General features: G+C 44.8%; 1 protein-coding gene across 1 annotated transcript in view; it reads right to left on the bottom strand.

The window, feature by feature from the left end:
• LOC126483892 (odorant receptor Or2-like) overlaps positions 1-18,005 on the bottom strand; it is a 49,370-nt gene that overhangs the window by 18,434 nt on the left and 12,931 nt on the right. The window contains exons 2-3 of the mRNA XM_050107159.1: positions 14,057-14,159; positions 7,632-7,733 (exon numbers count right to left, since the gene is read on the bottom strand). Of these exons, the coding sequence (XP_049963116.1) occupies positions 7,632-7,733; positions 14,057-14,159 (205 nt within the window). The remainder of the gene's footprint in view (positions 1-7,631; positions 7,734-14,056; positions 14,160-18,005) is intronic.

Below are 18,005 nucleotides of genomic sequence, written 5' to 3' on the forward strand. Positions count from 1 at the left end.
ATACTCCTAGCTCACTCATTTGTTACATAGTTTAATTCTTAATTTCTTTGCGTGTTTTTGGTACTTGCATTGTTTAATTCATAAATTTCGGACGTATTATAGTATTTGAGAGTTGTAGCATCGCGTTTTAGTACCTGAATAGTGTAAATTCGCGTAGTCGTTTGTCTTCTGTTTTTGTTTTGAACGGCCAGTGTCGGTTGGTCACAGTCAGTGTGCTCCCTGCCGTCGTTGGATAAGCAGCTGAGCAGCAAGTCGTATACTCCTAGCTCACTCATTTGTTACATAGTTTAATTCTTAATTTCTTTGCGTGTTTTTGGTACTTGCATTGTTTAATTCATAAATTTCGGGCGTATTATAGTATTTGAGAGTGTAGCATCGCGTTTTAGTACCTGAATAGTGTAAAATCGCGTAGTCTCCTTCCGCCGCCGAGCAGTGTCAGCAGTGCGCAAGTAGCAGCGTTACTGCATTTACTAGGCAGTCTTGTATTTTAATAACCGTTTAAATTTTGTTGATTTGTTTGCGCTCTCTGTAGATTAGTTCAGACGTTCTTTGCAAAACAGTTTTTAGCATGGATAGGGACTGCAACTGCTGTGTTCGGATGCAGGCTGAGTTGGCATCCCTTCGCTCCCAGCTTCAGGCAGTGTTGGCTTCGGTAACACAGCTTGAGGCTGTTGCCAATGGGCATCACTGTGGGGGTCCGGATGGGGGTTTGTCGGGGACGGCCAGCTCGTCCCACGCATCCCCTGATCGGACTACGACTGTGGTTGCCCGGGATACTGCCCGCATTGAGGCTGATCCCTCACCTGTGGTAGAGTGGGAGGTCGTCTCAAGGTTGGCAGGGGCGAAAGACATTCCGGAGGGCTGAACGGACAGCCTCTCCAGTTTGTCTGACGAACCGGTTTCAGGCTCTGTCTCAGGCTGATACTGATCTTCGGCCTGATATGGCTACTTGTCCTGTTCCAGAGGTTGCCCCTCAGTCTGCAAGATCCGGGCAGTCGCAGAGGGTGGGCTTACTGGTAGTTGGGAGCTCCAACGTCAGGCGCGTAATGGGGCCCCTTAGGGAAATGGCAGCAATAGAGGGGAAGAAAACCAATGTGCACCCCGTGTGCATACCGGGGGGAGTCATTCCAGATGTGGAAAGGGTCCTTCCGGATGCAATGAAGGGTACAGGGTGCACCCATCTGCAGATGGTCGCTCATGTCGGCACCAATGATGTGTGTCGCTATGGATCGGAGGAAATCCTCTCTGGCTTCCGGCGGCTATCTGATTTGGTGAAGACTGCCAGTCTCGCTAGCGGGATGAAAGCAGAGCTCACCATCTGCAGCATCGTCGACAGGACTGACTGCGGACCTTTGGTACAGAGCCGAGTGGAGGGTCTGAATCAGAGGCTGAGACGGTTCTGCGACCGTGTGAGCTGCAGATTCCTCGACTTGCGTCATAGGGTGGTGGGGTTTCGGGTTCCGCTGGATAGGTCAGGAGTCCACTACACGCAACAAGTGGCTACACGGGTAGCAGGGGTTGTGTGGCGTGGGCTGGGCGGTTTTTTAGGTTAGATGGCCTTGGGCAAGTACAGAAAGGGCAACAGCCTCAACGGGTGCGGGGCAAAGTCAGGACATGCGGGGACCAAGCAGCAATCGGTATTGTAATTGTCAACTGTCGAAGCTGCGTTGGTAAAGTACCAGAACTTCAAGCGCTGATAGAAAGCACCGAAGCTGAAATCGTTATAGGTACAGAAAGCTGGCTTAAGCCAGAGATAAATTCTGCCGAAATTTTTACAAAGGTACAGACGGTGTTTAGAAAGGATAGATTGCATGCAACCGGTGGTGGAGTGTTCGTCGCTGTTAGTAGTAGTTTATCCTGTAGTGAAGTAGAAGTGGATAGTTCCTGTGAATTATTATGGGTGGAGGTTACACTCAACAACCGAACTAGGTTAATAATTGGCTCCTTTTACCGACCTCCCGACTCAGCAGCATTAGTGGCAGAACAACTGAGAGAAAATCTGGAATACATTTCACATAAATTTTCTCAGCATGTTATAGTCTTAGGTGGAGATTTCAATTTACCAGATATAGACTGGGACACTCAGATGTTTAGGACGGGTGGTAGGGACAGAGCATCGAGTGACATTATACTGGGTGCACTATCCGAAAATTACCTCGAGCAATTAAACAGAGAACCGACTCGTGGAGATAACATCTTGGACCTACTGATAACAAACAGACCCGAACTTTTCGACTCTGTATGTACAGAACAGGGAATCAGTGATCATAAAGCCATTGCAGCATCCCTGAATATGGAAGTTAATAGGAATATAAAAAAAGGGAGGAAGGTTTATCTGTTTAGCAAGAGTAATAGAAGGCAGATTTCAGACTACCTAACAGATCAAAACGAAAATTTCTGTTCCAACACTGACAATGTTGAGTGTTTATGGAAAAAGTTCAAGGCAATCGTAAAATGCGTTTTAGAGGGTACGTGCCGAGTAAAACTGTGAGGGACGGGAAAAACCCACCGTGGTACAACAACAAAGTTAGGAAACTACTGCGAAAGCAAAGAGAGCTTCACTCCAAGTTTAAACGCAGCCAAAACCTCTCAGACAAACAGAAGCTAAACGATGTCAAAGTTAACGTAAGAAGGGCTATGCGTGAAGCGTTCAGTGAATTCGAAAGTAAAATTCTATGTACCGACTTGACAGAAAATCCTAGGAAGTTCTGGTCTTACGTTAAATCAGTAAGTGGCTCGAAACAGCATATCCAGACACTACGGGACGATGATGGCATTGAAACAGAGGATGACACGCGTAAAGCTGAAATACTAAACACCTTTTTCCAAAGCTGTTTCACAGAGGAAGACCGCACTGCAGTTCCTTCTCTAAATCCTCGCACAAACGAAAAAAAATGGCTGACATCGAAATAAGTGTCCAAGGAACAGAAAAGCAACTGGAATCACTCAATAGAGGAAAGTCCAATGGACGTGACGGGATACCAATTCGATTCTACACAGAGTACGCGAAAGAACTTGCCCCCCTTCTAACAGCCGTGTACCGCAAGTCTCTAGAGGAACGGAGGGTTCCAAATGATTGGAAAAGAGCACTGATAGTCCCAGTCTTCAAGAAGGGTCGTCGAGCAGATGCGCAAAACTATAGACCTATATCTCTGACGTCGATCTGTTGCAGAATTTTAGAACATGTTTTTTGCTCGAGTATCATGTCGTTTTTGGAAACCCAGAATCTACTATGTAGGAATCAACATGGATTCCGGAAACAGCGATCGTGTGAGACCCAACTCACTTTATTTGTTCATGAGACCCAGAAAATATTAGATACAGGCTCCCAGGTAGATGCTATTTTTCTTGACTTCCGGAAGGCGTTCGATACAGTTCCGCACTGTCGCCTGATAAACAAAGTAAGAGCCTGCGGAATATCAGACCAGCTGTGTGGCTGGATTGAAGAGTTTTTAGCAAACAGAACACAGCATGTTGTTATCAATGGAGAGACGTCTACAGACGTTAAAGTAACCTCTGGCGTGCCACAGGGGAGTGTTATGGGACCATTGCTTTTCACAATATATATATAAATGACCTAGTAGATAGTGTCGGAAGTTCCATGCGGCTTTTCGCGGATGATACTGTAGTATACAGAGAAGTTGCAGCATTAGAAAATTGTAGCGAAATGCAGGAAGATCTGCAGCGGATAGGCACTTGGTGCAGGGAGTGGCAACTGACCCTTAACATAGACAAATGTAATGTATTGCGAATACATAGAAAGAAGGATCCTTTATTGTATGATTATATGATAGCGGAACAAACACCGGTAGCAGTTACTTCTGTAAAATATCTGGGAGTATGCGTGCGGAACGATTTGAAGTGGAATGATCATATAAAATTAATTGTTGGTAAGGCGGGTACCAGGTTGAGATTCATTGGGAGAGTGCTTAGAAAATGTAGTCCATCAACAAAGGATGTGGCTTACAAAACACTCGTTCGACCTATACTTGAGTATTGCTCATCAGTGTGGGATCCGTACCAGATCGGGTTGACGGAGGAGATAGAGAAGATCCAAAGAAGAGCGGCGCGTTTCGTCACAGGGTTATTTGGTAACCGTGATAGTGTTACGGAGATGTTTAATAAACTCAAGTGGCAGACTCTGCAAGAGAGGCGCTCTGCATCGCGGTGTAGCTTGCTCGCCAGGTTTCGAGAGGGTGCGTTTCTGGATGAGGTATCGAATATATTGCTTCCTCCTACTTATACCTCCCGAGGAGATCACGAATGTAAAATTAGAGAGATTAGAGCGCGCACGGAGGCTTTCCGGCAGTCGTTCTTCCCGCGAACCATACGCGACTGGAACAGGAAATGGAGGTAATGACAGTGGCACGTAAAGTGCCCTCCGCCACACACCGTTGGGTGGCTTGCGGAGTATAAATGTAGATGTAGATGAAGCAGGGATCGTCAAGCAATGCAGATGTTTGTAAAAAAATTTGCACGAAATCAGAGGAAGAAATCACTCTTGAGTTCCAAAATGCTATCACAATGATTGTGCACAGTGAGCCGTGAATAGCTCACGTTTATCCCATTTATTGTTTGTCATCTTCTATTTCGGTACTGCAGCCTCGTTTTCGTATTCCATTTACTGGCATCAGTAACTTCCTGCCTTACTTGCCCATATGTGGCAGCAGCTGTGCGTATCGATAAGTGCACTGTTGTACCCTCTCTGGAGCGACCGATAGTATATCAGGTTCGTCGTGCGTCTGGCAGTCAGTTGGGCCAGCAGTGCAGTCGGGACACAGCAGCAGTGAAGTTGGTGACAGAGCGCTGGTGAGGCGCGGACAGCCAGTGCTCGCCGACCGCTGGCGACGCACATGAACTGTCCGACGGAGGGGGATTGGAGCGGGATGACCGTTGGTTGGTCGTTCGGTTGGTCGTCTCATCGCCCGACGTATATTTGATCCTTTCACCATTTCTGGGTCTGCAGTTGATCTGTTGGCGTGGAGCAGCGAGGAAATCTCCGTGGTGCGTGGTTTGGCCGGACCTGCTGGCGGCCTCTATGCTGTTACTGAGTGTGTGGTGCTGTTCCCTTTGCTATGAGGTTCGTGGCTTTCCGATCCTGGACATGAAAGTTGAGTTTTGACTTAATCTACCAGCAAGTCATTGTGTCGTCTGGAGTTCGTTGTCGGCTGTTGGAATATTCCTGTGAGCAACAACGTGTGTTTTCAAGTTGGCAAATTTTAGCCACCCTCTGGTGGAATTTAACTGTATTTGGTTATTTGAATTGAAGTGCACGAGCGGAATCTACTGCCTTGTGGCCGTTAACGTTCCGGTTACATGCTCTGGCCGTTGGCGTAAATTCAGGCAGTGTATTTTCCTCCTCGTGTTGTCGCTGTCCAGCATGGTGTGTAGTTTGACACCTCAATGTATAATTTGGTTGTGGGCGCCAATACCTTCTACGTTGATCCATTGAACTCCCTGTTGTGTGCTGGTCGGTGGGTCCGTTGACTGTCTGTCTGTTGGGTTGTCGTCGGATCGACAATGGTTGGGCCGACTGCCTGTCTCACCTAAGCGAGCGTTAGTGTTTGAATAACAGGCCGACACTCGGAACTTCTGAGCGCCCTTGGGTGTACTGACTTTTCTTGTTGTTTGTACTTGTATGGCTTCTAGCCGATTTTTTTGATTAAGGTTGTTTTGCCCTTAAGGCGTCAGATGGTTTGGGCCTTCAGCCTAATTTAGGAACTGTTTTGCGTAAAGCTTTTGGGATTTTTTAAAAATAATGTTATTGAGTCTTAAGTGTTAGGTCTTCAGCCGATTTTCAATTTAAGTTGTTTGCTCTTAAAGTGTTAGATTCTTCGGGCCTTCAGCCTAATTAAGGAACTGTTTTAAGATAAGGCTTTGCCTTTTAACTTTCTGATTTTGGTTGAGCTTTAAGTTATTGGCTTTCAGCCGTTTTTAAATTAAAGTGGTCTTGCCCTTAAGGCATGAGATGGTACGATGCATTCAGCCGCTAATTAAGTTCCAAAACTAAAGCTGTGTTTTTTTTAAAAGTTCGAGTGTATTTGACAGCCTCTTATTTTGGCCCCTTTCCACTACTTAAACTATTTGTCCTGCCCTGCGGGTTTAGCAGGGTGTCTCACACAGGTAGTTGAAAAGACTGTGGTACAAAGGCCGAGAAGCTCCTCGTAAGCCACACATTTCTGTAGCCAGTGCTAAGTGATCATCGAGATGGTGGAAGGAGCGACGCCATTGCACAGTGGATGACTGGAAACAAGTGATTTGGAGTCATGGATAACTCTGTACCCTGTGACAATCCAATGGAAGGGCTTGCCCGGAGATCGTTCCCGCCATCATGTTTAGTGCCAACAGTGAAGTATGGAGGAGCTGGTCTTACGGCATGGGGTATTGTTTCGTGCTCAGGGTGTGGTCCTCGTACAGCATTCAAGGAAATACTAAATGCAGGAGGATATGAACGTAGATTAGAGCATTGTGTACTGTGTATAATGGAAGAACAGCGCAGGGACGATGTTTGTATCTGTGAGGCAATGGTTTGTGGTCAACAACATTACTAAAACGGCCTGGCCTGCCCAGACTCTCGACCTGAAGCCCATCGAACACTTTTGGGATGAGTTAGAACGTCGACTTCGTTGCAGACCTTAGTCTTCAACATCATTACCCCTTCCAGTTTCAGTTTTAGATAAAGGATGGGTGCCGTTCCCCCCACAGGCCTTTCATTGAAAGTATCCCGTGCCGAGTTAAAGACTTCATCAAGGCGAAGAGTGAACACATGGCCAGCAGGAGTGGCCGTGCGGTTCTAGGCGCTGCAGTCTGGAACCGAGCGACCGCTACGGTCGCAGGTTCGAATCCTGCCTCGGGCATGGATGTGTGTGATGTCCTTAGGTTAGTTAGGTTTAAGTAGTTCTAAGTTCTAGGCGACTGATGACCTCAGAAGTTAAGTCGCATAGTGCTCAGAGCCATTTGAACCATTTGAAATGAACACATGTCCTATTGACATCTACTAAAAGGTGTCTGAATACTTTTCATCATCTATCTCAGATAATTCATTTACTCATGGGCTATATCCAAAGCGCAACAGCCTTGTCGCGGTGGTTACATCGGTTCCCGTCAGATCAGCGAAGTTAAGTGCTGTTGGGCTTGGCCAGCACTTGCATAGGTGACCGTCCGGGCCGCCATGCGCTGTGCACTCAGCCTCGTGATGCCAACTGAGGAGCTACTCGACCGAATAGTAGCGGCTCCGGTCAAAGAAAACCATCATAACGACTGGGAGAACGATGTGCTGACCACACACCCCTCGTATCTGCATCCTCACTGAGGATGACATGGCGGTCGGATGGTCCCGACTGGTCACTTGTGGCCTGAAGGAGGACTACTATATCCAAAGTGTGTTTTTCTACTTGGGAAACATTAAAGATAACGATGACAATATTTGGTTAGCGCAGTAGTAGTTGCTACTAGTGCTAGAAAGACGTAACTAACATAAAGAATATCCAATATTTCGAGCCTCTTCGACGGTGCATCTGAAACCCTATGGTAGCAACATACCCCAGTCCAAGGAATGGAGAATCTGAGTTGATAGGGAAAGCAAAAAGAATGAAAACACGCAACGGCGAAAGCCAGCAGACGGCACGCACCTCTGTAACGATGTCATTTCCGAACCAGCAGTACAGCAACAGCTGCACTGCGATGGCGAACAGGTAGGAGCCGTACTTGAAGATCCACGCAGAGTCCGCTTTCTGAAAGCAATAAGTTACTGTTATGCTCCACAGCTGTGCACGCTTCATCTAATTTATTAGAAGAGCTAATTAATCATTTCAGGGTGTTTCTATGACGATTATACGAAATTACATGAAAAATTGAGAAGTGAAAGTACTTCCGTTTGAGATGGAGAACTCTTGTCCGGAAACGATGGAAATTTATTATCGAAAAGACACAAATTTCAAGTAAATACAAAAGTGGAAACATTTTACTGCGAGTGTCGTTCAGTATTGACTTACACTTTTTTTCCCACCATTCCCGGTGCGCCATTTCACCCATCACTATAGCTGGAAGTACTTAGTACTCTGGTCTAACTTTAGGTGCAGGATAATCACTACAAGCGTAAACCCTACACAGCAAAGCCCATTTTCCCAGCTTAGCGGACAACATGTATTCTGGTCATCAAGAACAATGTTGGATGAGGTAGATTGTGTAAGAAGAGTGTAAGCACTGCGGATATTCATGGGCGGTTGGTGGCAGTGTGTGAAGAGTCTGCACCATTAATAAAAGTGCTCTTGAAACACATCAGCGATTCGGAAAACCATGGTTTCCATCGCAGACACGGAGTTCCTGGTACTGCCTTATCAACCGTATTCTCTCAATGGAGAGACGTCTACAGACGTTGGGGTGACCTCTGGCGTGCCACAGGGGAGTGTTATGGGACCATTGCTTTTCACAATATATATAAATGACTTAGTAGATAGTGTCGGAAGTTCCATGCGGCTTTTTGCGGATGATGCTGTAGTATACAGAGAAGTTGCTGCATTAGAAAATTGTAGCGAAATACAGGAAGATCTGCAGCGGATAGGCACTTGGTGCAGGGAGTGGCAACTGACCCTTAACATAGACAAATGTAATGTATTGCGAATACATAGAAAGAAGGATCCTTTATTGTATGATTATATGATAGCGGAACAAACACTGGTAGCAGTTACTTCTGTAAAATATCTGGGAGTATGCATACGGAACGATTTGAAGTGGAATGATCATATAAAATTAATTGTTGGTAAGGCGGGTACCAGGTTGAGATTCATTGGGAGAGTGCTTAGAAAATGTAGTCCATCAACAAAGGAGGTGGCTTACAAAACACTCGTTCGACCTATACTTGAGTATTGCTCATCAGTGTGGGATCCGTACCAGGTCGGGTTGACGGAGGAGATAGAGAAGATCCAAAGAAGAGCGGCGCGTTTCGTCACCGGGTTATTTGGTAACCGTGATAGCGTTACGGAGATGTTTAATAAACTCAAGTGGCAGACTCTGCAAGAGAGGCGCTCTGCATCGCGGTGTAGCTTGCTCGTCAGGTTTCGAGAGGGTGCGTTTCTGGATGAGGTATCGAATATATTTCTTCCCCCTACTTATACCTCCCGAGGAGATCACGAATGTAAAATTAGAGAGATTAGAGCGTGCACGGAGGCTTTCAGACAGTCGTTCTTCCCGCGAACCATACGCGACTGGAACAGGAAAGGGAGGTAATGACAGTGGCACGTAAAGTGCCCTCCGCCACACACCGTTGGGTGGCTTGCGGAGTATCAATGTAGATGTAGATGTAGATGTAGATTCTCCTGACTTGGTCCCTTCCGATTACCACCTGTTTGCAGCTATGAAGAAACCTCTGCTCGGGCATAAATTAGTTAACTTCCAAGAATTACAAGCAGCTGTCCTGCGGAGGGTGCGAAAGGCTGCAGAAAAGTGGTTCGAGGAGGGCCTACGGAAGTTAAAGGGGCCAAGACAGGAGAATAACGGTGGGTGTGGCAGTAGCTGGAATTCTGTCTCAGCGATGGCAGACGTTGGCTTTCCGACTCCTATGGCGACGAGCGTTATAGTATTGCGAGAGGACTTTTCGTGACAGTGCACTCTCCCCACACACTGCCAACAATCACACTGCTCGCGACGTCCTTCCACAGAAACCATTTCGTCCAACGCTGTCCTTGATGAACACACTCCATGTTGTCCGCTCACTTAGGAAAATGGGCTGTACTGTGCGGAGATTACGCTTCTAGTGGTTGTCCTGTCACCTACGCTTAGACCAAAGTACTACTCGTACAAACTCGCAACTGAAACGACAAGTCAGATCGTGCACCATGAGTGATCGAAAAAAATAAAGTGTAAATCAATTTGGAACGCCCCTCGTAATAATTTTACGTAACTACATAACTGGGCGTAGAGTGGTAAATTAAAGAAAGGTGTTCCAACGAGGGAAGCACCCCAGCTCTAACAGCTAAAACACAATAAAAATGATTTTAAAATACGAAGACATATCTGTTTTACCACCAACCAAAATGAAGCTCTGTATCTGTTTACACTCGATGGTTGCAGGTCAGGCAGTCAAAAGGCTACAGATATTTTAAAACACACAATGCTGTGCACCATGAGCTGCATGTAAAATATCTACCAGATCAGCTTTCGGATACAGAGCCCCTCGTGAATGGCATCCGACACAGAGGGCAAATAAACAGATGTATGCATATCATACTTACAACATACTGATGTACGTTGATTACATATAGATATCTGAAACATATCGATGTACATAAAGTTATTTGTTTGTTTTAGGTGGCACTGATGATGGGTTCTATATCCGAATTCAGGTCTGGCAATAAAATATTTTACATGCAGATCATGGTGAACAGCAAGATGTTTTTTACAAATACTTACCAGCTGCAGACCACCAAACATACAAGAGTTTTCCAAAAGGCTACAGAGGCACCAATGGCTGAAGAGAGAATACCGCGTGACATACAGTTATGGTCACCATATTTGCAAGAGCCATAAGTGACGTATTATTTGGCAAAAGGCTTAACACTCGATTGAAGAAATATATGTAGGCACATGCAGAGCTAACAATTTCTATTTACCAAAATAAAAGTTGCTGTGTTATCGCACGTTCTACCCTTATTCGTCATTGAAGTGCAAATGTGCAGTTTCAATGAAGAGATAAAAACACAGTGGAATGGAAAAGATCGTCAGGGAGATGTCCAAAACGTAATTGCTTTGGCTTTTGACACTGAACTGCTCCAATTCGGACACACCGAAAATCATGTAGATGTTCCCTTGTTGTCCCTGTCAGGTGTGCATACCGTTCCATTCCCCTGGGTTTCCGTGACCTTTGATCAGAATCGTGATGGGCACAATACCCGTGCCTCAAACTAAAGCCACAGGTATTACAGAAGGAGTCACAGGTTGTTGCTGTATTGCTCCTAACGTTGATCAACGGCCCTCGTCAAGAAACAGACTAAGAATCCGAAATTGTCCTAAGTGAGCATATAAATTAGGAAGGGCAGTTTACCAAAGACACATAAAAATAACTGTACAATCAGGCCCATGATCAATTTCAAAAATGCACCATCTTACCACCTAGCTAGAGACTTACATACATTACAACAGAAATTATACACTTTCACAGGTAACAGAAACCTAAAAAATACTGGTGAACTGTTAGAAAAGATAAAAGGTATAAACATACAATCAACAGCAACCCTGCTATCTTTTGACATCACATCCATACACAGAAATGTGCCAGTAGAAGAAACAATCAGCATTTTTAAAAAAACAGCTGCAGTATCAAGGGGACATAACAAGTACACAGGTAGATGAAATAGAAGCCACCCTGAAGATTATAACAGAACAGAACTAATTCACTTTCAAGAAATAGTTCTACCTGCAAATAGATGGCCTACCAGTGGGCTCACCCATCAGCACTCTACTTGAAAACATATTTCTAAACCACAATGAAAACAAAAAAATCAATGAAATCGTACATCCAAAACAGTACAAGATTATATACTGGTACCAATGTGTAGATGACATCATTTGCTTCATTGATGAAACTGATACCTGAACAAAACAATTACACAGTGACACAAATACAGTTCACCCAAAAATAAAATTCACCATTGAGACAGAAGAGGAAATAAAGCTTAATTTCTTAGACATTACCACACACGGAATCAACAACAAATATAATTTTGGTATTTTCAGGAAACCTGCAGCCACAAGCACAACCATTCACATCAACTCCAACCACCCCCAAGCACACAAACTCTCAAGTTTCAGACACATGCTACACAAGCTCAACAGAACTCCATTGGACAAACTCAACTACACATAGGAACTAAATACAATACACCTAATAGCCAGAGAGAATAGGTACAACACACAAATGATAAACAAACTAAACACCAAAATTTAAAAAAAATTAAAAGAAAACCACTAGCCACAACAGAGAACCAAGAACACAAGATCCAGTGAAACACAGGATACGAGGAACACCCTACAAAGAGTACAGCATGACATACTAACATACAGTAACAATAACGACCACTGGGTGTGAAACATATTGAAGAAACAAGGGCTACAAATATCATTCCGCATAAATAAGACAGTACAGGAGAATGTAAGATCTAAGAACACCTACGCAGACAAATTCTCCAACGCTGGAATATATCAGTTACCCTGCAGTTCATGCCAGTCGATCTACATACGCCAAAAAAGCAGAAATTTCAAAACGAGGTACTCCGAACATCTCAGAGTCCTAAGAAGTGATAGTACACACTCCACTTTTGCAGACTGTCTAATACATGAAAACCACCAGCCAAAAAACATGGAGGCTGAACTTAAGATACTCAGAGACAGCTCCAGTCTCTATCAAAAACTAGAACTACCACATACAAAAAGCAATACTACAGGGAAAGAGAGTCCTGAATGAAAATACAATTCCCTCTCCCTCTCCCTCCCCCTCCCCCTCCCCATCCCCCTCCCTCTCCCTCTCCCCCTGCCCCTCCCCCTCCCCTCCTCCTCCCCATCTCCCATCACCCTCTCCCCCTTCCCCTCCCCTCCCAACTCCCCTCCCCCTCCCCCTCTCCCCCTCCCCTCCTCACCCTCCCCTCCTCCCCCTCTCCCCCTCCCCTCCCCCTCTCCCCTCCCCCTCTCCCCCTCCCCCTCTCCCCTCCCCCTCTCCCCTCCCCCTCTCCCTCTCCCTCTCGTTCTCCCTCTCCCCCTCTCTCTCTATCCCTCTCACTCTCTCTCTCTCACACATACACACACACACACACACACACACACACACACACACACACACACACACATATTCAAAATCAGCACCATAACAAATACCAGATCAACGACAAACAAGTGACAACGACAATAACATAAGACCTCTTAATGAGTGTGTTGTCACAAGTGTCTGCTCAGGTCACATTTCACCACATTTTGTGTAAGTGTATGAAAGGTGAAGCAGTGAGCGGAAATTTGTGAAAAACTGAGTGTAAACAATGCACTAAATAGCAGTTGATTGATACAACATACAAGGAGACGAAACAGGACGGCCGGCCAGTGTGGCCGAGCGGTTCTAGGCGCTTCAGTCTGTAACCGCGGGACCGCTACGGTCGCAGGTTCGAATCCTGCCTCGGGCATGGATGTGTGTGATGTCCTTAGGTTAGTTAGGTTTAAGTAGTTCTAAGTTCTAGGGGACTGATGACCTCAGATGATAAGTCCCATAGTGCTCAGAACCATTTGAACCATTTGAAACAGGACGAAAAGTATAACTACAGAGATGTACATAACCCCTAACCTCGAAACAGCTCTCCACAAATACGCAATAATTTTCTCCATGGCTAATTTGCAAATGACATGCTGTCAAAAAATTAAAAAAAATTAAAAACCACACCGCAAACGAGCACTAAAATCGATGTATAATAATACAATTCAGTTAGCGATGTAATTTTAAGGTGAGTGTCTGAACCAAACGAAGCAAATTGCAAATATTGTATTTCATAGGCCTACAGCAGTTAAATTATTACAAATGTGACATTGTACTTTACAGAAATAAAAATTTGATCCACAGAAGATGACACATTGGTGTCTAAACACGTCTGGGTAAATATAAAAATAAACTAATAGTGTTTGCATAAGGCTAATTTCCAAACCAACGCAGTTTTTAAATTGCAAACACGGAAGAACGAAAAGAGGAGATTCAAATCTTAGTAAAATGAGGAAGGGCAGAATATAACGGCATGCAAGCAATTTGTCTCTTACTTAAATGATACTCAGAAATTTAGGAAAATATTTCCACCTAAAATAAAACAAAAACCAGTCGAGTCGCTAGCCTTGTTAAATCTATACTACAGTGACATCATTCATAACGGCACAAATTCTGAGAACTCAAGGCAGCCATGAGTTCTTGCTTAATATATGTGAGTGTAACATTAGGCTTTTTTATCATGTCAGTGCTTCTTACGCTCAGTTAGGATTAATTTGACGTTGAAAGAGGAGCTGAACATCGTATGGCGGTATTGCCTCTTACCAGCGTTATGGCGATGAAAGCGGTGGCGCTAATGGTGATAATATTGACGATGAACTGTCCCAGCAGGATGGGTCCCAACATACCACTTAGGAGCTGCACGCACCTGCAACATTATAGTTAGTAAGTCATCAACCATTCTGGGCGTCTGTTTCGTTCCTCTACACGCTTCTAACAAATTCTTATTTTCGTATTGTATTTACACCTCACATTTTCAAAAACTGTATTTTATTCGTCTGCACAAGGAAGTTGGTTTCCATTTGTTTGCTAGGTAAATATTTTCATGTTACATAGATCATGTTCACGATATCTCACCAAGAAGTGCTAAGCGTCAACTGGCCTGCAAAAGTGATATGTTTTCTCAATGAAAATTGGCTATAGTTGATTATTTAAACATACACACCAAAAAGAGAGAAAGAGAGAGATTTTATCCATTCATAAACTCTTTTATGAAGTTGTTGTTGTCAAGTAATAATGTTTCAGTTCGCTTATAATATTTTCTTATTAAGTATATCAGCATCTTCAATCTACTGGGGAGGTCGCTGAATACCTTAATGGACATATACTTTTCTCCTCTCTGTGGCAGAAACAGGCTAATCCTTGAGTAGTGAAGGTCGTTTAAATCGTAAACAGTGCAGTTATTTTTGAATTCTGAACTATTCACAAAGAAGAAAACTTGGCTACGAAGCCACAGTTGATACCTATAATTGTACAGTTGTGTATGAGACGTCTGAGGATATACTCTACACATAATACTTCTTGCACATCTTTGTACAATGAATATCTTTCGAGGGGACTTGGTGTAAGTTGCATATTATTATGCCAGTCAGAGAAACATTTTTTGAATGCTGCACGTGTCTTCAAAGTGACACATATATATGACACTATTTTTCAACATAGTCACCAAATTTCTGCAGAAAACGACCGGAACGTTCTACAAATCATTCAATTCCTCAACGATACAAATCCTCTCCTTGATGGTAGAGTCATTCTAGGACTGCTGTATGAATGTTCTCAACGATGGAAAATCCGCGACTCTACGAATCAGTTCCTCAACCGCCTGAACAACGTCATCTACGGTCGACGTTGATGGGCTTCTTTCCCAGTCAGCCTCATCCATATCTGTGCGGCCTCGGTCAAATTGCTGGCACCATTCCACTACAGTTGGATGAGACATTGCATTTGGTTCACATTTCACCAGAATTTGCAATTTAGACTTTTTGCCAACAAGAATCTCACTGACATGTGGAATAATCGGGTCTACTGCCAGATGTTTGTGTCGCTCTGGCACAATATTTCGGCCACGCAACTCGTTGCCTTCTTCAGGTGCTACCTGAGACTGCCGTCCAGGTTGTCTCTTCCCTTGGGGAAGAGACAACACATTACAGGCAGCACCAGGCGGGCACGGCCGGCAGAGAGAGCACCCAGCGCCCTCTGAGCATAAATACTGGACAAGATCCTCCAATACGGCAGTGTCAGGTAGCACCTGAAGAAGGCAACGAGTTATGTGGCCGAAATATTGTGCCGGAACGACACAAACATCCGGCAGTAGACCCGATTATTCCACATGTCAAGATCTCGCCGTGAAAGCCTGAAGAGTTACAAGAATCTCACTATCCTGTGAATATCAACTTTGGAGTACGTTTCCAGTTCCGCAGCATACCACTCCCCCACTGTAATGCTGGAGCAGGCAATAGCCTAATTTTTGCAAGAAAGACGACGACACTGTGATGCATCTGTTACGCGCACCACAGAACATGTACTCGTATTCTTTTCCGACAATGCATCACTCTTGTCTTACAAGGAGAGGGTCTAACATCTGTATGGCCGATTTTCATCAAGTTTTGCAGTGACATTCTATAGTAAAAATAAAGAGACACTTCGTAGTTTTTTTTTAAAAAATCGATGTTAAAGTTGATGATGAAAAATCGTATTTTCATTGCTTTACATCGAAAGATCGTCTAAAACGAGCCATTGTTTTGCTAATATTGACAGGTGGTGAACCTCTGAGCACACCATCTTTCACCCCTTGTTTTTATGTAGTCCGTGGAGAGGCACTGCAGCCATCTCAGCTACGTAGCGAGCCGTCAGAACGAGTAATTTATAGGTATGACAGGGAATGACAGAGTTTGTTTGGCGCTAGCAATAATAGTTGTAGCATTAGATTTTTTTCTGTGCCGGTGAAGACGGCAGGGAGATGTGGCAAGGGTGCCAGCAGTGAAAGAAAGAGCCGTAGGCTTTTCTACGAGAGCATCCGGGCTCCTGACAAAAGCGTGACCGCTTTGTTTGTGAGTGCACACGGTGGCATAGCCATCAAGACGCCTCATGACGGCCGCCCCGTCTTCAGGAGGCAACGGCCAGCGGCCTGCATTCTGGAAGCGTATTGTCCACCTCAGGTGTGTGAGTGACAAAGTTTTACGAAAGCTCTGGGAAGGAAAATATTGTCCGCCGCGGGTGAAAAGCACGTGCGTTTCTCTGTCGCCAAGTTTAGTGGGAGGGGGGGGGGGGGGGGGAGAGAGCTGCGATTTTGGCGGCAAACTTTCACATTGGAGGAAGCCCGCTATGCCGTGTCTTGGCAGGAGGTCTGGCGCGGTGTCATTGTTGTTGTTGTGGTCTTCAGTCCTGAGACTGGTTTGATGCAGCTCTCCATGCTACTCTATCCTGTGCACGTATCTTCATCTCCCAGTATTTACTGCAGCCTACATCCTTCTGAATCTGCTTAGTGTATTCATAACTTGGTCTCCCTCTACGATTTTTACCCTCCACGCTGCCCTCCAGTACTAAATTGTTCATCCCTTGATGCCTCAGAATATGTCCTACCCACCGATCCCTTCTTCTAGTCAAGTTGTGCCACAAACTCCTCCTCTCCCCAATTCTATTCAATACCTCCTCATTAGTTATGTGATCTACCCATCTAATCTTCAGCATTCTTCTGTAGCACCACATTTCGAAAGCTTCTATTCTCTTCTTGTCCAAACTATTTATCGTCCGTGTTTCACTTTCATACATGGCTACACTCCGTACAAATACTTTCAGAAACGACTTTCTGACACTTAAATCAATACTCGACGTTAACAAATTTCTCTTCTTCAGAAACTCTTTCCTTGCCATTGTCAGTCTACATTTTATATCCTCTCTACTTCGACCATCATCAGTTATTTTGCTCCCCAAATAGCAAAACTCCTTTACTACTGTGTCTCATTTCCTAATCTAATTCCCTCAGCGGCACCCGACTTAATTCGACTACATTCCATTATCCTCGTTTTGCTTTTGTTGATGTTCATCTTATACTCTCCTTTCATGACACTGTCCATTCCGTTCAACTGCTCTTCCAAGTCCTTTGCTGTCTCTGACAGAATTACAATGTCATCGGCGAACCTCAAAGTTTTTATTTCTTCTCCATGGATTTTAATACCTACTCCGAATTTTTCGTTTGTTTCCTTTACTGCTTGCTCAATATACAGATTGAATAACATCGGGGAGAGGCTACAACCCTGTCTCACTCCCTTCCCAACCATTGCTTCCCTTTCATGTCCGTCGACTCTTATAACTGCCATCTGCTTTCTGTACAAATTGTAAATAGCCTTTCGGTCCCTGTATTTTACCCCTGCCACCTTCAGAATTTGAAAAAGAGTATTCCGGTGTCGTAAGTACGCTATAGTCGCGGCTTGGTCATTAGAGTGGACAATTTTTTTCACGAAGATTTTGTGTCGTGGACAGAAGAGGGGAGGGATTTTCGAGGCATTCGGTGGCTGTCCACCGGAGAGGACGGTCTGGACAGTTCGGGCGAGGTACGTTGTACGTTCGGCACAGAGGACAGTCTCCACAGAGGACAGTCTTCACAGAGGACAGTCTCCACAGAGGACAGTCTTCACAGAGGACAGTCTTCGTTCTTTCGGAGCGCTAGCCGTGATTCTCCGCTCATCCCGGCGCGAGTGTACGCCGGCCGCGG

This window comes from Schistocerca serialis, chromosome 6 (assembly GCF_023864345.2).
Source record: "Schistocerca serialis cubense isolate TAMUIC-IGC-003099 chromosome 6, iqSchSeri2.2, whole genome shotgun sequence".
In the NCBI taxonomy this organism is placed as follows: Eukaryota; Metazoa; Arthropoda; class Insecta; order Orthoptera; family Acrididae; genus Schistocerca; species Schistocerca serialis.